Below are 24,358 nucleotides of genomic sequence, written 5' to 3' on the forward strand. Positions count from 1 at the left end.
GTTCATTGTTTGCTCATTGTTTTTTCCCCCCACAAATCAATTAAATTGACTGAATAAAAATATATGACAGAGTTCTGAAAAGTGACGAAATGTTTAGTTGAAATTGTTTCGTTAAATAATTTACACAATTGTGAAATAAATGTAATTATAAATGAACAAGTTTTAATTTTATTCAATACTTTATTTCACATATTCTCTATTTTTTTCTCTCTCTTTCTCTCTTTCTCTCTTACTATTTTTATCAATTTCCATTTCATTCTATACTAGTGGGTACATCGTTCTGTCGAATAGAACGACCGAATATATTTATACGCCCCTTCGGAGGGTAACACACGTCCGCTTATTAAAACGTTTCCACCCTGGAAACCGAGCACATCTGTGTATCTCTTTCTCTTCGTTCGTCCCTTTCTATACCAACTTTGCCCTTCCTTCCTTCCTTTCTACCTTCCTTTCTACCTTCCTTTCTTCGTTTTCATTGCTAAGAGAGAAATAGAAAGAGAAAAAGAGAAGGATGGAAGAAGAACTTGAAAATGCACGTGCGTACGTTTAGTTAGAGTATCCTGATGGTATAACCCCCAACCCCATCCCTCGTGTTCACTGCTTTTACAAAATTAGATGTGTTGGAAAGTGCAGAACGTTACTTGAGCGTGGCTGAAAACGTTTTCGAGTCAATGACGACAAGTGGAACGATAACAATGGGGGTTGTGATGGTTATATCGACGTTGCACACGTTTCTCTCTTTCTCTTTCTCTTTCTGTTCTACTCTTTCATTCATTATTTCTTTTTCTCACGTTCTATTCTTATTTCAATAATAAATTGATCAACAATTTATTTATTTATTTTTCTTCGATGAAAAAATTCGATAATACTCAACATTTTAACCAAAGAATAAGAAAATACCTTGCATCAAATTGTTTTGTCATATAAAATTTAACAAATTAAATTTATTTTATATTATTTAAGTAATTGAAATTAGCCAAAGAAAATAATTATATTTATTTTAGTATTTAATTAAAGATAAATTAATAAAATAAATGTTTCAAGTTGTTGTAAGAACTTTTGTTTGATTGAATGATTTTCATTTTTTTTTAAGGTTATGTACAAAATAACCCATTATGCATATTTAGATATTAAAATAGGTACCATACTTTATTAACGTTATTATTATTTATTATGTTTATTATTACTATAATTATTATTTTTAAATATTGTAAACAATCAAACGAAAAAGAAAAATCAGCCCTTAACAAAAACTTATACTTTTGTGCAATTTAATGCAAATATTACAGAATCAATATGGCGTTGAATTAATAAATAAAATAATATTTATGATTATAATAATAGAAGTTATAAAAAAAAAGCAACATTACTGAATGCAGAATTTAAATTAAACAATGTAGTCATTTAACACATTGCTCGCATTACGTTTTAGTGTTAATCGAGCATCAAAGGGAAACACAGTGAGAAAATAAAATTAAAAAAAAAAACAAACAAAATAGGAAGAGAAAAGATAAGAAAGAAATAGTGAGATCGTAAATCTTAGTGAATTTCTCTTATCGTTCGATCGAACACTCACTTTGTTTTCGCATGCTCGTGACATTTATTTTAATTCTTTCCCTTTAGCGCCTACGTGTCTTTTAGGTATCTACTTAAAACACACACAGACACACACATATATATGTATACATTCATGCAAACATGAATACGTCTGTGCATTGGTTTGTATATATATATATATATATATGAGTATACGAAAGTATATACGTGAGCATTCATATATGTGTATATATATATATGTGTATGTATGTGTGTAGTATGTATTTATATAGATAGGAAGGAAACGTCTGTTGGCGAAAACAAGCGGAGATGTTTCGTCGTTTCGACATTGAAACATTTCTTCGAAAAGTTCGGAACAACGTTGTCGTGCGAGAAAAGTTTTAAGTGCGTGTCTCGGTCGTCTCGGAAGTTCCTCTTGGGTCTCCTGCCGTGCTCGGGCCAAGCCTGAACGGTGCAAGCATATCTTAGCGGAAATGGCCAGGGTCATTCGACGACTTGTTCCTTCGACTTTTTTTCGATGTTGACATGATACAACGAAACATAAGGCGTGTACACTATTTAAAAATTAACTTAACAAAATTGGACAGTCCATTTTTTTCAATCTTTACATCGCCTTATATTTGTATACATATATATTGTATAATATGTGTATTGTTTTAATTAAACTATAGTGTAAAAGTTAAGTAATATTTAATCGTATAATTTTTATTTAAAAGATTCATTAGTTCTTATTTTAAATCTCGTACGAATTTCTTGGTAGTCCAATTGCTAAACTAAAGTAGAAAGAATATCTACTATATTATATCATACTTAGCAATACTATAGTATAGTATAATAACTAATAGTATTGTATTGGATTAACCCATAAACATAACCTAAACATTTTTGATAAAAAATACTAACTACCAACATTCTTTTCCAACCCAATAAACAAAGTAACCTAAAATATAATAATGTCATAGTAATATAACCTAAAAATAGTGAACAATCATTAAAAACAAGAAACACAATAGAAACCCAAATCGTTCAAACATTCCTTACAATGAATATAACCGAGCATTGTACCACAGTGGAGAACATCAACGCTACAGATGGTATCACCAAACCCAGACCCCATGAGTTATCGGATAGATCAAAAGTATTCAAAAGATTCGAAGAAAAGTATAGAATCGTGGATAAACGATTAGGCATCGCGATTAGCGGTGAACGCGAGATCGATTATGCGCGGATATCCTGCGGATAACGTAGGCCTGATTTATTCCCCTAATGGGCGTTCGCGCATTCATTTTGAGGCCGTACGAGGCAATTCCACTTGGTGGCGCATCGTCCTGGTGGCCCGTACCTACTGTCACTGACAGGAAAACTCTCGCTGGGTGATTCAGCGCGTTCGGTTCGGCGACGCCTCCTGAACGACCACCAACCATAATGCCTAAATCTACCTTCGGTATCCTACAGTTCTCTCAGTTAAACGCCATTTACACATTGGCTGCTATCGTCCACGATCATAATCCATGCTTTGCCTTTCGGCTAGACGAATCAGAGAGAGAGAGAGAGAGGAAGAGAGGCAGAGAAAGCAGAAGAGAGAGAGAGAGAGAGAGAGTGATCTAGCAAATGCAAGGTTTGCCAGGGATTTCAAGAGGACGGTTAAACAGGATGATCAAACAGGAATTATGAGAACTAATGAAAGGATCCATCTGCATTATACTGGGTAATAATAGATAACCAAGTTATTTCGAAGTTTACTGTATTCTGTTAGCTGATTAAATCATATCATAATTAGGTATGGTATACTATTGTTATAGAAATAATTAGTGAAGTATTTTAAGTAATTAGGAATAGCTATTAAAAATTATTAACAAAATTGAAACCCAAATCAAAAAGAAATAATTCCAATAACAAACAATTAATCCTATGATTTAAATAATTTTGTTCCATTCTGAGGAACACAAACAATAAAAGGCACAATGTACAATAAAAACAAACATTATACAGTATACTTAAAAACATTATAGTACAGAAAATTAAATTTAGAAATAAGTAAAAATTAGAAAAACTTTTTAAACGAACACCAACACAATTCTTAAATCCAATTATAACTTTTATTAAATTTCTTAACCTAAAAAGTAACCCCCATTATCAGAAAATATTCTAAATATCAAACTTTACTTTCTTAAAAATTAAAATTAAAATAAAAAAAATAAAAACGTCAGTATTATTACTGAACTATAAAAATTCAACATTTTTTTCCAACCCAATAAACTAAATAATTCAAAATATAATAATGTCATAGTAATATAACCTAAAAATAGTGAACAATGATTAAAAACTACAATCACATTATCTTCTATCATTCAAAATCATAATCAAAACGTTCATTTTTCAACCAGATGTTAAAAGGAAAGAATTTTAAAAAGCATAAGATTTTCCTGAAGATAAGAAAATAACAGTTTGACCAAGATGATCAAATTAGAAGCATGAGAACCAGAGAATAGGGATCAACCAGATTGCGGTTAACTCGAAATCTCGAGTTATATACCAACCATACCCACCTAATCGAGTTCTCAACAAAGTCCGCATCTTAGGTAGTACTCTCTGATAGTCAGAAATGGCATGAGAAAGTTAGAGTCCAGAGTTAGCTGACATCAGACAGACGGAACAAAGTATTCATAAGAACATCCTTTCTCAACCGGTTTGCATAGCTTACTTTTAATATCATCATGTCATCGACTAAATGACACATTTCTGATCCCTTATCTTTCAAAACTTGTTCTTCCCTTTGATTACACTATACCGATATCGAACAATAAATTACTAGACCCTTATCGATGTTCCTGATAAATCAGTTAACATGATCAACAACCATTAACCAGTATTTATTAATCATTTGATAATTCTTCAAAAGATCCAAGGATAATATTCCTAACCAGACCAGAAATCTCTAATAAAGGTATGGAGAATTATTGGTACCAAATGAAATTCATTGAAAGCACGCATCATCATCGAACCCAATCCTATCGATACGAGCTTTAGGTGAGATGGTAGGACAAGTTCAACGTTGGACGATTACACGAGATGACAGAGAAATTAGCAAGCGAGACGATTATCGGCTCGTTCTGTGTGAACCTAACAAAGAGAGAATTAACGAATGAGAAATACAGAGATAGTGAGAGAGATAGAGAGAGAGAGATGATGATGGTAGGGAATACTGGGTTGATTCATAACCGAGTTCTCGTATTTTCGCGGCCAGCAGTGTGAATTTGGTCCGGATGGAGAACATGGAAGCATCGACGGTGCACACGTTTATCCCACACCTCTCTTCTATCTCTCTCTCTCTCATTCTCTCATTCTGCTATCCCTACGTTGACAGGATTATATTCGTACGTGCTCATCGTGTTTCTCTCGCTGTACCCGGGATCCCGCAATACGCGTCCAGCGATCATATTCCCGTAGGCTAATAAATTTATCCTGCTACTCGAGCACACCAACCGACCATAGTCGACCGATTGTAATACGACTGATGTCATTGTTACCAACTTCTTTCATAATTACTCGATATCTTTCATTTTATGTATATATGTACAGATATTTTTATTGTCTTTTTTATATGAACCTTTTAGTTTCAAATGTAAGTTTGTTGTAACGTTTATTTATAGTTAAATTAGTAATAATTAATATGTATATATATATACAGTATCCTATATACCATATAAATATTGAATGATATTTTTTGAATACCCTGTATATAACTCGTATCTAATAACTATTATAATTTAAGTAAAGTGTAATAGAATATTAAAATAATTGTTAATTAATCGAAAAGAATGTGTATTGTTACCTGAAAACACCAAGTATATGATCGGAGTACCGTCTTCCTCGAAATTCACCTTCAGACTGGTACGTTGTCTTCTATCAAAATTCTTTTATTCAATGTTGTTTATATGACTTTCCGAACACTGCGCATGTGTGAAACGGTAATAATAATTCTAATAAAGAGTATTTTACATTATAACGTTCTAATTTTAGTATTTATTGTATTCTAAGGTAATTATTTTATCACACATGCGCAGTGATGAGTTCGAAGGTTAAATTATGCAGTAATGTAAGTAAAGTATATAAGAATATTTAAATAATTATTAATTAATCGAAAAGAATGTGTATTGTTAACTGAAAACACCAAGTATATGATCGGAGTACCGTCTTCCTCGAAATTCACCTTCAGACTGGTACGTTGTCTTCTATCAAAATTCTTTTATTCAATGTTGTTTATATGACTTTCCGAACGTTGCGCATGTGTATAACGAGAATATTATATGTAATAAATAAAAATTAGGATAATAACTTTTTGATTTTAGCATTTTCACACATGCGCAAGGTTCGGAAAGTCATACAAACAGCATTTAATAAAGGAATTTTTATAGAAGGCAACATGCAAGTCTGCAGATGTATTTCGAGTAGGACGGTGCATCGGACATACATTCCGTGCTTTTAAACATGAATACACATATCTTTTGTTTAATTAACAATTACTTTAACACTCTAATACACTCTTTTTATATTACAGAAAAACTTTACCTATTATCTATACCCAAATACCCATCATACATCCTAAACCCCAAATATTAACCCTTTGAGTGCTGAATACTTTTAACTAAAATGTTTTATAGGAACGTTTTTTTGATTTTTATCAAACGCATATTTGCGTCCATAGCACTCTAAGGGTTACTACTAACTAATCTAATAAGCTCGTTCCTCTAAAAAATACAAACCAGTATACACCTTCTTTCATCGACAAAAATCACTCTATTACAACCCCAATTAAAATAACAATTCTATATAATGTTAACAATCAAAATACATAAATCGCCTTAACTAAAAACTCTCTCTTATCATTAACCAACCCCCTTCTCCCCAAAAAAAAAATTCAACAAAATTTAAATAAAACTTTTTAAAGAATACGATGATGGTTCCCCGAGTATCTTGCGAAGGTCGAGCTTAGCTAGGCCGGGGTCTGTTTCCTTTCCTAACGAGTTTATCGCATCCTCTTTAACGTTATTAACACGGGCTAACGAACTGGAAGTGCCGAGTCAGCCGTGGTCCAACCACCGAACGTATAGGAGGCGTTCAACTATATGTGCAAGTAAATATACATATAGGTGTTAAAGGTGCTAGTGTAAATGTGTATGCATGTATGCATGCGTGGCAAGAGAATACAAGAAGAGAAGTGGGATGGTGATGGGATGAGGGGGGAGGGGGGAGGAGGGTAGGACTGTGAGACGTGCGGGTTACGTATATAAGGTAGGATAAAGGTACATTCAAATATGTGTATGTGTGTGTAAGAGAGATAGAGATAGATAGATATAGATAATGTATGTGTATGTGTGTCTGTGTGAGTGAGAGAGAGATGGCTGTCTGTGCGGCTCTGATACCCCAGTCTCTGAGCTAATTCCGAGGTGTAATCTGCGGGTACCATCTCAATGGATTAGCATATAGATAGCGAGGTGGGCTGACCGTATATATAGGTGCGTTTAGATCACATTGGAGGAAGGAAGCATCGTTCGTGTCCGTTTTGGTCTCGTGTCTCCAACCGATGAGAGAACGAGAACGAGCAAAGAGGGTGTCAGGTGTGCAATAAGCTAACTAAATATCTTTCTTGAATATAGTAGGTAGTTTTCTTTTTTGTTTTGTTTATTATTTGGTAGATTAAAATAAAGAAATTAATATTTGACGAATTAAGGATGATTGGTAATATAATTGGTATAATATAATTAATATTATAAAATATAATCAACAGCATAATCCAAAAACAATATAAAATTGTTCAATACTATACACGTCAAACTACTGATTTCAAATATGAAAAACATCAAGTACAGTTAAAAAAAAGAAAAACAAAAGAATCATGTCCCTGTTTAAATCTTGACGAAAGGAATTTGGATTCTGTACGAATCGAGAAGTGGTAGAAAAAAAAACATATAACAACATTCTATTTCCCTCTCTCTCTTTCTCATTCTTTCTTTGAAAGACCTTAGAGCATTTTGCTGGAGGTGATTCGGTCGCGAGGTAATTTGTGCTCACAGCAGGGCTGAGCAAACACGCGCGGCGGGGGTGCCTCGAAAAATTAAATAACTCGATGACTGGTCACATTCTCGAGCGTGCGCATCTCGCGAACACAGGCCGCGGGCTTTTTCTTTCTCTTTCTCTTTCTCTCTCTCTCTCTCTCTTTCTCTCTTTTATTCTTTCTTTCTTTTCTTGAGACCTTATACCCGTTCATACCAAAAGATCTAGAAAGAAAGAAGAAGGCGCCTATCTAAAGGCACAAATGACTTAGCCCTATACCAAAACCACCACAACTAAAACTACCACTAACAACAACAACAATAACAACAATAAAGATTTCTTCTCTTTCAACTAGGTGAACTGAGAACTAAGGTGCCTAGAGGTAACCCAAGTTCGATCCCTGGGGAAAGGAGTCCCTGACCAGAACTGAAAAGAAGTAGACCTGGTAAAAGGGCCAGGATATCTGGAGCCCACGAGCGCCGGCCTCCCGCAGTCTTATGAATACAAATAGCCGCTCACTGGCCGAAGCCGCAGATCTTTGATAAGGATATTCTCTTTCTTTATTTCTTTTTTTCCCTCTATTTCTTTTATTCCGTTCTTACCTATAACATAATATATAGAAGAATAAAAGTACAAACTTGGGGAACCGTTTGTTGGCCACTGTTGTACGACGTACGACCGTTTAACGGAGGATTATCCTCGCGAAAGGGAACTTGATTCTGATCGGATCAAGGTATCGGCCTTGTATCAGTGCCCGGAAAAGAGAGAAAGGATAGAAGACGTTGCGGAATGTCGCTATTGGATACTCTAACCTTTCTCTCCTAACGTAACGAGATCTCTTGCCTAAATGGGGAATAATAATAATCTAAGATCTAGTTGAGTGATACCAATGATTTTATTTGTTAGATATTGTTTGTTTAAGATTATCTAACTTGATTTGTTACAAGTCGGATAAGGATTAAGCTAAAAATGAACAATTAATATGATTTTGAGGTTAACATGGTTAGAAATAGTTGTAAACGTATATATTGGTTCGAATGATTTTCAAATTTGGTAATATGCAATGTCACGATTGTAAAATTTGTCAAGGTAACATGTTCCAAGTCTAACAAGATGTTAAATATTTTCTAATCTGATATTTTATTGAGTTATCCAAAAATTTGTATCGATTCACAAATATATTAGGTTAGGTAGAAAGTACCTCCTTTTTTTTTTAGAATTGCATAACCCTTGCAATAATAAACTTAACAAATTAAGTAACAATTAATAAGAATTTAGGATTGATTAGTAATACAAAAATAGTATTATCTTTTCTCCCCCTATCATCAATTATTTCAAAATTGTAAAGATGAAAGTAATGCGACTATAAAAGCTAACATTAAGTATCTTTGTATAGTAAGAAGAAATGGGTTACATTATCGTTTGGAGTACAAGCAAACGTTCTTTATACCATTTCTACCACGCGGAAAGGAATGCCCATCGTGCGGTTGATCATTCTCCCCACCCTCCCCTTCTCAACTTCCTTCCAAAGGTTTTTCTCTACGGTCGATCACCATCTAGATACTTCGTATCCTGCCGTGCGTTTCACGATCGGAGACACTATCTACGTTGATCTCTAGCTAATGTCGTGTAAGAACGTCCGGAGCTACGCCTTCTTCGATCTACTGACAGCAGTTTGTCGAGACACTCCTCGCGAGAGCACGGTGATACATCACGAGCGTGCTTTTTAATCCGTCCTTGCAATCCTCAAACCCCCAATCCTTTCTCCTCATACACTTCTCAAACTTTATGCACTCACCCGGTTAACCCTTCTTCGCAATCTTGAATATTGTAGCACAGAAGTCAGAATTACAAAGTTAACGTACGACTTTGAAGGGATTAGGACGTTTAAAGTGTCTCCAGTGATACTTTGTAAGATGAGAGGAAAGGATTGATATTATGATTTATGAGAGTACGAACAAATATTTGGATCTCTGGTAGATTTGGATTTAAATTTGTTAGGGATTCGGCTTTTGTATGTAGGAGTTTGAAGCTGTTTTATTTGGGTTGTTGATTGATGTTTTTAATATACAGGCTGTTTCGAGTATGAATTGAGAACATAAAAATAATAAAAATAGTTTATCCAACCATGTATTCTATTTTTGTTTGTGTTTTATATATGTTACGAAACATCTTTTATATTAAAAATATCAGTCACGGATAAAACTTGTCTGGTAACCTAACCTATAATTGTCAGATAAAAAATGATAGGTTACGTTATCCTCAATGTTTTTGCCAATTTTCAGATAAATGCATGTAAAATACATTTCAAAATAATTATCGAATATGTTACAAAATAAACCTAAAATCTAACTTAGATTTAACCAACAATACTTCATTAAAACCCCCATGAAACCTATTCGTTCCATAACTTTCTTATTCCAATACATAATAATACTTATCCCAAATAAAACATCATCACCAAATATAAATATTTATCAAACTTGACCAACTGACAAATAATCAAAGATAAATGATAACTGAATGGACCAAAAAGAGAAGATGAAGAGAGAAAAATGACAATCAAAGAGACCACCAAGGAAAATTTAGACCCGGAAGGGTGGAGTCCCTTTACACAATTGTGACAGTCACGATCAGTCAGTTTTCGTTCTAGTAGTACCCATAGACTGTCACTACGGGAGTCTCACCTCCTGGCGTGGCACAAACCGACGAGTCTCCATTCACCGTTCGCCATGAGTAAGAATAAAGAAAAAGAAAGTCAAGAAAAAAAGAAAAGAACGGGTAACTCAGCCGGCAAATGGAATAAACGAATTTGATTTACTACCAAGATTCGTGTACCGAGGGAGGGGGGGCCAAGGGGATTGGGGAAAAAAAATGCGGACGATAAATCGCGCTACACGGTAATTCTTTTACACCTGAAGTTTACTAGAAGATTTTAACCTTGATAAAAAAATCCAAACGCAAGTGTTATATACCTTAACCCCTGCCCCTGTCCCTGCCCCTGCCCCCCCATACCACCCCTTTTCACTTCATACTTTTCTCAAAGTTATATTAAGGTGAATCAAAAATTCGTGGGTTTATTGTGTTGTTTCAGATAAGTGCAATTTTTGGAATTTGATAAAATTACTTTACATGCAAGTGAAATATTAACCCTTAATGGTCGTAAGTCACCTCTCACGTGACAACAGTACTTTGTCGCTGGGACGTGTGACAACGAGTGAATTGAAAATATATTACCATATTTACCAAAACCAGTAACAACCTAGTGAGAATCACGTATGAAAAGGTAGCAACCAAAAAAGGGTTAATTTTAAAAATGCACGAACATTTGGGTCACCATATAATAGTACTTTTTATACTCATTCTCATATATTCCCGTGTCATCACACCAGTGTATTCTTCGTTCATCACGTTGAAATATTAGATAAAAGGAAAGTGTAGCAAATGACAAACTAACAACGAAAATGAGGGCGGAGTCCAAGCATGAACGAATGAATGAACGAACCAACCAACGAACGAACGAACGAACCAACGAATTTAATGCGCGAGTATAACGACACCAATTTAAATGATAATGCGCGGTTGTGTGGTATGCCTTTGAGATTAACTCGTAATGACCTGGAATAAATGTCGGCTAACTTGTTAGTTCAACCTATCTACTACTAGGACTATCATCCTTCCTTTCGAACAACTGCGGAAACGGTTCGTGTTAACTACTCCTGTTATACATGATTATTTATGTCCTTTTATTACCTACCACCTTTTTTTTCTAAGAGTTCTCATTATTTTCTTTCTTTTTGTTTTTCATTTAATTTTGCTACCTTTTTTCTGTAATGATGAAAAGATATTGATGGATCTGTTGAGATTATGTTAATGGTGAATAAACGAAAAGAAATTATTTGGCTGATAATTATTGAATGATTTTATAATTGGGTGATGTTATTGGCTGATTTTATAATTGGTTTTAGTTAATTAGTTTTGTTTAGAAACTTTGTATTCACTTTTAGGTTCATTTTTGTAATCATAAAAATTAATTGACGAGTTTGTTGAGATACAAATGGGGGGGGGGGAGATGAGTACTCACAAAATTATTGCACTTATTTAATTAATGGCTTAACTATTAATGTTAAAAATGATGAAACGTTTGTTAAATATAATACTGATTTTATTATTTAGAAATTTTTATTTTACGAAACATTAACAACCTATAAAATTAATAAAGCAACTTAGTTATAGTTGTATGTCTGGCTAACTCATTAAAATATGGACGTTCCTATAACTTTATGTTAATACGTTTGGCAGTCAAAACGTTAATTAATTATTCGAACTTCCCCTTTTTTCTTTTTTCTTCTTCTTTTTCTTTTTCTTCTTAACGATAACATCTCAAGCGCGTAGACGAGCACGATTACATGATCGCGTTCTCATCGCACGTTGTGAAAAAGAAGAAGCGTTAGGTTATGTTCGAACGTTGTTACTTTCACCAAATGAATAAGCGAGTGAAAGAGAGAGACACAAAATGAAAGAAATAAACAGAAAAAAGAAAAAGATAAAGATAGAAAGAGAGAGAGAGAGAGAGAGAGAGAGAGAGATGGGGAAAGAGAGGGAGAGAGAGGGACAAAAAACCGATGGAGAAACTATGGTTATCTTTTAATTTAAATCTAGAGTACCGTTGTTACTACGATCGCAATAGTATTTTAGGTTCCACGACAAAGAACAGAAATATATATTAAACGAAACATAAGTTAATACAGGGTGTCTTCAAAATCTTTGATTCAAAAAGATTTGAAATTTTGTAATATAAATTTAAAATTGCACCATTGTATATTCATATTTATTATTATTAACATAATATAACTGAAGATTTATAACCTATTATAGTTTACATCACATACCATGTCATTTTTTCAACCGGTACTTCACTACCGGTCTTCAAACCACTATTGTGGCTTGTTGAGACTCATCTTTTTGAATGAAACACCATTATAGATAACAGTTAACGCAATAAAACAACTTTTGAGACACCCTGTACGTGAACGGCGTATAAGTATGTGTGTAGTAGAGTATATTTTCTTTGAAATATTTTTGTTTGTCTTCTATGGTCGTTTTACTCGATAAAATATCCTGATCATTAATCAGAGTTGGCGCGTTGGGCTGGTTGAGCATTGGTAAAAGAAACACACCTGGCCCTGTTTGGTGTAGTTTTAGGTACGCGTTTGCTCGGCTCCCGTCAAGAGATACGAAAGAGTCCACTTATTCGTTCGATGCCGTGTGTGCCCTGTGCTTAAGAGAGAAAGAGAGAGAGACAGAAAGAAAGAGAGAAAGAGAGATAAGAAGATACCGAAGAACCATGGCGGGAATAAAATCGTTTACATCTTGTTCCTTTAATTAGGCAAATCTACTTGGGCAGAAGAGCTAAAAGATAAGAAGGAAACCTGGGGAACCCTCGTTACCCGGTTTACAATTTATTGACATACCACATTTAGAAAACGAATATAATACCGCCAATGAAAGCTATCGATTTATCTTTTTTTGTTTTTTTATCTATTAACCAACGATATCGCGCGACAAAAAGAGTATTCGGGATCAATGTGATGATACTGAACTTGGGTATGCAAGATCTCGTGCTAATTAGTTGATATAATGGGGATCATTTGGATCAATAATTATTGATACAATTGATATTGGGTTTTTTATTGTTCTTATATTTATTATACATACTTTTAGAATACGTAAATGTTCATTCATTTTAATTGTTTATAGATTAAATTTGGAATAATACTTAAGTTAATATCTGAGAACTGTAGTATTGTGACTTGGAATGTGCATATTATTTTGTTCAAAACTATTATAATTATCATAAAATGAAAATACTAATAATTAAAAAGTACCAAAATAAAAAAAATATTACAATTCCTAAGACAATACTGCATAGTTAAATACCAAAAGAAGTATAAAGTAAAAAAACAAAAATAAAATAAATGAACCAACCACACATTAACTAAGCTCGTCAACAAAAGCTTCTAGAACGTACAACAATAGAAAAACAAAAATAGACAAAGAGTAACTAAGAAAGAGATAATATAATCTTTGAGAAACCTAGGAGAAAGAGCAAGAAGCACCGGGTGGTGGAGGTTTAACATGCATGTAAGCTTTTAACTGCCTAGGGCGTTTCACGAGACGCCTAATAAGAAGCTCCCTTTTACTTCGGCACCTTGAGGACGCGTTCTAATTAGGATCACGCGTGTTTGCCTCGTACGCCTCTTTCCGCGGCTAAAGAGAAAGATGAAAACCTAAAGGTGAAACTAAGAGAGTGAAACACAGAGAGAGAGAGATAGAGAGAGAGAGACAAAGACAAAGAGAATAAACATATAGATAAAGGAAGTAAATGTGTATGAGAGACAGAGAGAGAGAGAGAGAGAGAGAGAGATAGAAGGGGGTGAAAGCTCATCGTAAAGAAGGGGGTGGGGAGGTAACACGGCCGTGCCGAACTTGGAATTTCTACGGTATAGTTCCGCATACATTAGGGACCTTGGCTGAAACTTGGAAGGGTAGTTTGCCTTCTGGCAAAAGGAACGAGCTAGACGAGAGGAGGCAAAGCGTAACGTGCTCAACAGAAAGGGTAAGAGAGAGGGTTTCAGTTGCGTCAGGGTTGGTTTGGGTTGGGTCGAGGGTGTAAACCGCACAAAGTAATCTTACAGAATGTATATGCAAAGAGGCTCTACGGTGCAAGTGCTAGGAGTAGGTTGTTGGAGTGAAAAGGAAATAGAGTTACACATAGAAAGAGAGAGAGATAGATAGATAGATAGACAGTATATATGTGTGTGAGAAAGAGAGAGAGAGAAAGTGCATAAGGGGTGAGAGGTAAGGGCACAACTTGCATGATCCCGTGCGCGACAACCTCGACAAGACACCCTCGAAGGCAAACTTGCCTCGTGAAGCTTACTTCTCGAGGACTTCAACATACGCTCTGTTATCTCCTAGATGATTTTCTCTATTATAGTTTGTGATGGTTTTTGTTACGTTCTTTTTTTTATTTTTCATTTTTTATTTTGTTGTTTTGTAAAAACAACATGTATTGTCTTAACAATTAATCTTTGTCAGAATAGTTGACTAAGGCTGATGTTTCTTGAGAAATATAATTTAATGGAAATTATATACTTTAGAAATAGTTTTATGATAATTTATATATATTTTTACCAAACGCATATTTGCGTCCATAGCACTCTAAAAAAGATTAATTAAAATTTAAATAAATGCAACACATGATTCGCAATTATTCAAAACCCACCCACAAATATATGATATCACATAAAACTGAAAATAATTAAATAAATAATTAAAAATTCCCATAAAGTTCAACATTTTGTTAACGAAAAAAAAAAGTAAATAAATTGTAATAATAAATACAAACTAAATATAAATTAAAAGTAAAATGAAAAGAAAAGTCAAAGAAAATGTTTGAAAAAAAAAGAAGAAAATAACCCAAAAAAAAATAAAAAATAAAAAAGATTTAGTCAAGTAGAAGGAAGAAACGCGGCACGCGACACGAGAAAATAGAATTCCCATTATGAATTCAAAGAACGATATGGTGTGGCCATGGTGCATGATAAACACCGTTAAAGGAAAGGTTGAAACGCGACGGTGGCCCTACCAACGAGCACACATACTATCATCCTTTCTTTCTTTCTTTCTTTTCTTTCTTTCCTTCCTTTTTTCTCTCTCTTTCTTTTCCAAGGGAAAGATTACAGGATGTCCGGAGGCGAGAGCCAAGAGGATTCATTCACTCCACGCGCCCTGAAATCCCTTACCGAACCGAACGCTTACGGGCAATAAAAATTAACAGGTTGCCCGCCCGAATTCGTACGATGAAAGACGAAATGCCGCTTTTTCGACGACGGTGGCGTGTGAATAATACATAATTATCCTATATACTGGCTTATTCACGTAACTTCGACACTATTAAATAACCTTTTTAATAATACAGCTAATGAATTATTGTTTAATACTGCTTCCCCTCCCTGAAAAAAAGGTTTTGGACGTCCGTTCTAAGGTCAATGACATGCGTTTTAAAAAAAGATTAATAATATCAAGTCTATATCAGATGACTTAATCATTTTAATTATTTCTTTTAACTTCCTATTTTTCTAAATAAAATATAAAAATCTTTAGAATATAATTAATAATAAGAATATTATAAATAACATTTAACATATTATGCTAAGTATTTTAATCTTTTTAAGATATTTTTATAAAACCTGTATATTGCTGATATAAAACATCAAATATCTCGTAAACTATTGACACTTCGATGATCTTCACTCAAATACTTTTTAACGCAAAATAAAAAAAGGAATCGAATAGTGTAGAAAAAAAAGTGCAACTGCATCTATCGGGTGCATCGATGCATTTTCAATAAAAGTAATGATCATAGAAAGTTGACATTTGTTGTGCCATATAACCTTTTCCTTTATGATTCTTTTTTTCTATTGTTACTTAAAAAAAAGTTATTACCCGTCTCCGTTCCAAAAATCACCCTGTATATATTGAAAAATTAACAACCGATCTAGCAATCGAAAGTGACGATTAATCTTCCATCAAACCGATATTAAAAAAAAAACAAATAAAACAAAACAAAAAATGAAACAATAAAAAAAGGCAAACCAAAAATGACACGCCTGTCCCCCTGGACGGAGATAGGGATGGAGGGATGGGTCAGTGTAGTGTTGAAGGTTTTAGGATTAAGGTAAGGTAAAGAAAAATAAAAAGAATGTATTAAATAAAATTTAACATGAATTTTTATCTCTCTTTTGAAACATATACCCCAGCATAAATTACCTTTCAACGCTTTAACAGAGTGGAATCGTCGATTTTGTATCGAACGGTTTCATGGTGCACAAGGATATACATCCTTTCAGCAAGAGGAAAGGATACGGTGTGTACAAGGCTGACTGCTCATCTTGCATACCGAGTAGACTACTAGGAATCCTTTCCTCGTATCCTTTGCACGCGCTTCTGCTCAATCCCCTCCTTAATCCCCCTAACCCCCTATCCCTTTCCAACAACTTCCCGAGCCCTTAGTACTTCTCTTTCGTCCATCCTTTCTTTCTTTCTTTCTTTCTTTCTTTCTTTCTTTCGCGCGCGTAATCTTTCTTTCACTCTTTCTATCTCATACAAACACACACACACACACACTATCTTTCTTTCTTATTCTCATGGTTTCTCTCGTCGTTCGTGCGTAGTTTATCGCAGCCGAGCAATATTCATCGCATTTGAATATCCTGCGGGCGGTATCTCGCGTACCGATCAGGATGTTGCGCCGATGTTGCCATAAATCATAATTAGCTCTGGCTGAAAATTAAAAGTGGAGGAGGAAGAGTTGAAGTTGGATGAGGTTAATGTAAGAATAAAAGAGAAAGATACAGAGAAACTAAGAATGAGAGATAGAAATGAAATAAGGAAAGAGTGAAACCCCCCTAAAAGCTTATAGGATATACTACACGACACACAACGATTGATATTAAAAAGAGAAGATACCAAAAAAGAAATCAAATAAAAATAATCAGAAAGAAAGAAATTAGGAAATGATACAAAAGAATATATAAACACATACATATATACAAAAATTCAGTGTCATAATGTTTGTCCACTTATAGTTCCGAAACTGTTAAATCGATCTTACGAAAAAGTTGTTTTATTTTGTGTGATTTGTTCCTACTTAAAATATAGGATATTATTTTCGTAATTAATTTCTATTTGTTATCTAGCTCTCTAAGTTTTGCAAATATTTAATAGATGACGCAGTATATCAATTAACAAATTTACATACGACATAATCTTACTTTTTCTATTTCTTTTTTCGTGTATTATTAATAAACAACTTAGTAAATAATTCACGTAACATACTATACTCAAATATTAGATGAATAAAATGTAAAATTACAAATTTTATATTGTTTTTTGTTTAATTTCAACTATCCAAAATTATAAGTGAATAATTAATTTTCATTCCATTGAATAATTTAGTATTATATTAAATCAACTTATTATAACAAAGCCACAGTAACACGTGACATAGGCACCTATATTTCGTTTCTTGTATATCGTTGTATATTGCTAGTATCCTACATCATAATTTTGATATGTTTATCGAGGATAACGATTAAAGGCGCCGACCAAGCGTAAAGTCATCTTCAATGGAGAACGGAAGGAAACAACCCTTCTACGATTCCGAAGAACGATTACAATCTCGAAGTTGTGTTCAAGCAGCCGATCCATTCCGTCTTGGGTGGTTATAATACGTGACTCTTTAAAGTGATGGGGGGAGGAGGAGGAGGAGGAGGGGATCAGAGAGGAGGAAAAGATATAAGGAGGAAAGGAGGGAATTGCTTTATATCTTCCCGTTCTATGGAGATCCATCTTGCGGTGCGCACCTGTTATTTATATCCCATGAGAATTTTCTTATCTATGTTGGGAGACTATATTTCTTATTATTCGTATTGGATTACAATCGTCATTCAACCGGAAACGTTTATGTAGATATTTTTGTGTAAGTTCGATTATAATGTTTTTTTTAAAGGTAGTCTTTTTCTTATGGAAAAAATTTAGATATCGAATTTGGTTCTTTGTGATTTCTTTCTTTGTATTTTTTTTTATTCAAGTTAATTTTCATGTATCATATTAATTACGAATGAAAATTCGTATATATTGTATTATTGTGTTTGAAATAATCGATTTATCGCAAATGTCAGTGTGTTAGATAATTGAGTATGAAATATCTGATTTGGAATTGAAAGTAATCGGAATAATTGGATGTTTAATATTTGATTACCTGAATTTATGCCTTTTATTATTATTTTTTTATTTATTTATTATATTACAATATCTGTATTGAGAATACTTAATTTGTATTAATATTGTATTAATTTATAATAATAATCTATTTGTGAGTTTATGTTTTAAAAAATCGATGAGGAATTACTGAATAAAAATCTTTCGACATAGTATTATATAATAATAGTATAATTATTAAATATATTAATAATATAAATAAATATAATTTCTACTAATTAATAATCGTCACCTCGATTGCTATTGTATCGATCGATCATCGATTAATAATAAATCTTTGTTATTTAAATAATTATTATAATATTTTACAAGTTGTGTTAATATAAAAATTGATAAAGATAACTTCGACTGAAAATATAATTGAATTATAACCCAAAATTTCCTAGAGTCTATAAAAATTATTATTTCGATAATCAATTCTATCAATTAATAGAAAATTTCTAAAATTATGATTTGCAAAAGTTTCTAATAATAAACAAATATTTTCTACAATAAACTACTCACGATAATGGATTGAAAATAATTAAAAAAAAAAAATTGATAAGAATACTTTCCCATTAAAAAAAAAAAAAATAAATAAAACATCTATAATAAATGAAAAATTCCTGAATTATGATTAACAAAAAAACTAATTAATAATGATAATAATAATAATTTAAAAAAAAATGTTTCCACTGAAATTTATTGAAATCCCTTCGACCAAAATTTAAATGTAAAAAAAAGCATAATAATCGATTACCTTTTCAGATCGTTTTTTAGTAGGTGTTGTAGTACCGTTAGGTCTGCCATGTAGATCAGTTTCATTAGCCATCCGATCAAAACGTTGCATCCGTTCACGGAAGCTCAATTCTTCACCGGATCCAGGATTAGCAGCAGTGATGATTTCATCTTCCTGTATCGTCAATAATCACCATTGCAACGAATCCTTTTTAGAAAGTAACTATTGGAATACCCCACACGACTATACCCAACTACAAACCAGCGACAGCAACGACAATGATAATACAATAACAGCGCAAAAAATCAACCAAGATGAAATACGACGACATGTTGGATCAAACAAACAAAATAAAAATACATACACCCACACACGCACGCACATACACACTCGGGTGATCTAAATACAAGGAATCTACGAACAAATTGCACAGAAATCTAATAAGAAAAATAATGTAATATAATACATATGTTACCGTTAATGTATTAAGGGTAGGTATTGTATACAATTCCTAGGTAATATATCAAATGTTTCATGTTTTTATGCAAAGTATGTAACGATTAATATTTAACACATTTCTTAAACATTTTAAAGATAAACTGGCAAAGTATAAAATATTTTAGCTAATAAATATTTTTTATGTCTCTCAAATAATAAATTTCTCATTTGCTTTTCAGTTTTGTTTCGGAAATGACAACATATGTTACTTTGAATTTTTTTAAAACCTAAGGTTTTAAAGAATAGGTTTTAATTGCAACGTAATATAAATAAAAGGATTCCTATGGGGGTCCTTTTACATTTCTATTTTTATAAATCCTGTACTTTATTTTGCATTTCTTTCTTCTCAATGTAAACTATTTTATGGATCTTAAATTGATGATAACTAAATAATAACTAGATGTTATATACAATGCCTAGGGAGAAAGTATATATAATATTAGAATAATTAGGATATTTTTCATACTTCGTTTAAAAACGCAAAGCACACTTTATATATTACATAGGAATTGTATATATTGTTTGTCTTTCATACATTGACGTAACACATACATAAATAGGCGATGATATAAATTTTTATAAATCAAGCTCATGTAATCTAATTGCTATGGAATATAGTACAATGTAGTTTTAAGAGAAACATAGGAATCATTTTAGGATTTTGGATTTTTCTAATCAATGCGATTTAGCTATGCATTTCAAGCGTACTGTGATATATCCAAATATATGTTGGGTAAAAGTTTTTAGATGTTGTTTAATCAATAAATAATGTACAAATTTATAGTAATTCATATTTAAATAATTATTCTATTTTTCTATTTAATATCTAATTAAATAATATAGTCAAATATTAATAAATAATTTTCAACATTTTTGGACTTATAATTTTACAATTTTAAATATAAAATTAGTCTAAATACTTTAACAAACAAAACAAAAAATAAATTAATATTTCAAATCACCTAAATACTTTTAGCCCATTCAAGAATATTTTGTTCATCCTTTGCAAAGGAAAAAGAACAAAATATACGTCACAATAATGCGAGTTTACAAAGTTCTTTCTACGCTGTTGCAGCTTTTGAAATAAATGTGCCATGCTATGTATAAACACAAACATGAAAAGAAAAAAAAAAGAAAATTTAAATAAAATAATATAAAAGAGTTTAGATAAAAACTAAACTACACCATTAAGCATATGCCATTTATAAACTACTATAACGAGTATACATTTGTATAATAAAAAAACAATTAAGTTTATCAATGTATATAATAAATTATTTTCTGCTAACACACAACACTTGTTAAAATAATTTTTAAACAATTGTATTGTGTTTTATTAAATTTTCTTTTTAATATAATATACTGTATATAAAATAGGGTATTATGGAAAGTTTATAAAAATATATACATTTAAACTGTATTTTTTTTTTTTTTATAACGTTTTAATAAAACATTTAATAGCCTACATCCAAATAACATTTATAGAATATGTTGATAAAATTTTGTGGCAAAAATATTGAGACACCTAGTATATTATTATACGTAAATTATTTTTATAATATATATCAACAAGTACAATATATAAATATATGTTAAATGATATATAAATGTATATATAAAATTAAATAAAATGGTACTTACGTATTAACGCCACCGCAACAAAAATTTCGCTAATGCGCTAAATAAGAGCAACCTTGTTGTTTGCACACAGCAACCGTCAGGGTTTCGTCAGAGTTTCGTCAGGGTTATAGCGACATAATAAATTCTATATCGGCCCATTTTCCATCGAAATTCGATTGACTACTTTTTATAAATAAAATCTTTTGAATTTTCATTGTGTTTCGATTTTAAATAAAGTTTTTTTTATTCTATGATTTGTCGCAACAATTTAAGGTGTAAATTGGCGTATTAGCGGAATTTTTCTGCGGTGGCGTTATTACGTAAGTACCAATAAAATTTGTCAAATATAGAAAAATTGTATAAAAAAAAATTTGGTTTTATCACAACATTACATTCATTTTGTTGTGCGATAATAATTGTTGAAGCATTCGACAAGTTTCGAGTTATTTTGGTATATAGAAATTTATGTACATAGATAAGATAAATAAATACGACTACAAATATATTATATAAAGAAACAAAAACGTTTAAATATGTTAGAAATGTTAGAAAAAAACATAAAATTAGCGTGCAAGAAAAGAAAAAAAAAGTATATTAATTAATAAAATTGAAATACAAATGACTTACTTTATTAACACCATCAGTCCCAGTTTTGTTCTTCTCGATATTTTCTTTACTATCCATCCTAATTTTGTCCTGGCCCTTACGACGAGGTGGTACGGGGGGTGAAGATGCACTCGACGATACAACTTCGTCAGAATGAATTTGTTTTCTCGTATCTGGGTCACTTTCCAAATTCGTATGCACGTCGTTATCACGATTTGTTTCTTGAGTATTATTAGAGGTAGGACTTAAGGGTGCAGGTGGAGGTGCTCGATAAGGAGGAGGTTCTCGTTGAGGTGAATTGGGTGAAGTATGAGTTGAGCTTATATTCTCAGGATTGGATAGATCCAACGATGCTTGCCGATACTTTTTCTTCAACACCAAATATTTTTCACCCTGAAATTAAATGATTTAATATAAATTTCTAAACAATTTTACAATATTAATTATTTAATATTTACAATTAAATGAATTCCGAATTAAAATTACTTTATCCGAACGTATACAAATTCCGAAACAAACAAAAGGATTTTTTTATTGGAATATTTAAAAAAACAAAACAAATGAAAATCGAAACGTTCCAAACGTTATAACCGAACTAACTAAAAATACATTTTTTTTCCTAACAAATGAATATACTGAAACTAATGTTAAGACTATAAGATAAGACGTAAAATTGCAAATTTGTTGATAACGTTCACGGTCGCTCACGTATACGTCATTTCCATAGAAACTTTCGAATTAAACGATATCGCGCGCCAACGACGTTGTTTGTAGATCCGGCAACGTCGCACGAGGCGCAACAAGTCGCTCCTGTCAAGGCGGAAGGAAAAGTGCGATTGGAAGACCTTACCTCCTCGTTCTTTATGGTGGCCAGAGTATTCACGTACTCCTTGAATCGATTTCGTGCTTCCACTGCAAAATTTCAAACCTTCAACATTATTTTCTTTCTCAAAAAAAAAAAAAATGAACAAATACTGACAAAAGAAAATCAAAACAAAAACACTGAACAAAAACTAAGAAAGCAGAACAGTAAATAATAATAAAGTTATGTATATTACAATGTGTTATATATATAAATTAATATTACAATATTACATATAATATGTATGTATATTACAATATTATATTTGAGGTTATCTTCTAACTCCATGCAGTTATTTTCAAACAAATGAATTACATTAAACAGCATGGACTTATTGGTTAACCTAAAATAATTATATTATAATATTTTATATATAAATGTTATACAATATTATAAATATATATATATATAACAATAATATTATACATATTTAGATTTAAACATTAATAATATCACATATATAAAAGAAATTGATTTCAAATCGAAACGTCTTCATAACCCAACAAAAACAATGCACACACACTAATAAACGAACACATGTTACGTATCGCACATAGCTATATCCATACGAACGAACACATTGATACCTATACACACACATACGTGTCCGTGAACACGGATTGTACGATCACATGGGCGTACTCACGCGAGGTCAAGCACGATACGACATACACTCGACAACACTTAATTTAGAAGCACGTAATAACGTTGGAAAACTCACCTCTTGTTTCAGGATCGGTTAAAAATTTCTTGAAATACTTGACAACATCATGATTACGCGCCGTACCACCGTTTTCTAATAGATATTTGCGAATCTCTTCGAGAGACAGTTCACTGGGCGTCGCCATCTTGTTCACTGATTCAAGCCGTCCGGTTATAGCAGCGCCTCTGTCGGTAGGTATGAAAGCTCATTACCGTCGGTAAAGCAACTTTCAATATGTGTATATGATTGTGTATGTATATGTATTATACATTTAAACGTAAGTATATGTGTGGAGCGCGTGTGTCTTTTATAACACGCATTTTAGGGTGCAATAAAGTAAAAGGACTGTTCGTTTAATGTATTTTAATTAAAAATAAAAAAATTAAGATATTTTTGTATTCTAATGAGAATGAAAAAAAGGAAATTTAATATTTTAAATAATTTCATATTAAATATATTACGTAAAACATTAAATAAATATATGCATATGATAGTTAACTAACAATTCATTGCAAGAAAAAAGAAATAATAAAATAAATTTACAGATTAAACTTTAATGTATAATATTTATCGTTATTTTATTAACATTAAAAAAATAAAAATAAAATTAAAAAATAAGACTAGTTTTTGTAAGGAACTTTTATAGAACGACAACGAAAAAATAAGATTGACAATAAATAAATAAATAATATTTAGAATTGTAGAAATATTCTGCATGATAGATTAATTTTTTTAATATTTTAATATTCGAACCTTTTACAGTGTAATAATATCCGACAAATTTTGATCAACTATAGACGAATTAGCCTGTGGCGCTAATGCGAATAACCGCGTTTCGTCGGCATAACGGATTAAACGTGACGTTTTATACGATGGTATGCGCATTAAA

At 32.1% G+C, this 24,358-nt stretch overlaps 1 protein-coding gene across 8 annotated transcripts in view; it reads right to left on the reverse strand.

Annotated features, from left to right (window-relative positions):
- LOC107069799 (sosondowah) overlaps nucleotides 1–23,647 on the reverse strand; it is a 120,696-nt gene extending 97,049 nt beyond the window's left edge. For 6 of the 8 annotated variants that reach the window (XM_015327409.2, XM_089176299.1, XM_089176303.1 and 3 more), the window contains exons 1-4: nucleotides 23,488–23,647; nucleotides 22,755–22,816; nucleotides 21,926–22,297; nucleotides 19,202–19,354 (exon numbers count right to left, since the gene is read on the reverse strand). In XM_015327409.2, coding sequence (XP_015182895.2) covers nucleotides 19,202–19,354; nucleotides 21,926–22,297; nucleotides 22,755–22,816; nucleotides 23,488–23,614 — 714 coding nt within the window. In that variant the 5' untranslated portion in view covers nucleotides 23,615–23,647. Of the gene's footprint in view, nucleotides 1–17,638; nucleotides 18,045–19,201; nucleotides 19,355–21,925; nucleotides 22,298–22,754; nucleotides 22,817–23,487 lie in introns of those variants that run through there. The other 2 variants (XM_089176328.1, XM_089176302.1) reach the window with 2 other exon arrangements.
- Nucleotides 23,648–24,358: the final 711 nt, after the last annotated feature.

Source organism: Polistes dominula, unplaced genomic scaffold, assembly GCF_049000335.1.
Source record: "Polistes dominula isolate Pdom_NZ unplaced genomic scaffold, Pdom_raw_medaka contig_32, whole genome shotgun sequence".
In the NCBI taxonomy this organism is placed as follows: Eukaryota; Metazoa; Arthropoda; class Insecta; order Hymenoptera; family Vespidae; genus Polistes; species Polistes dominula.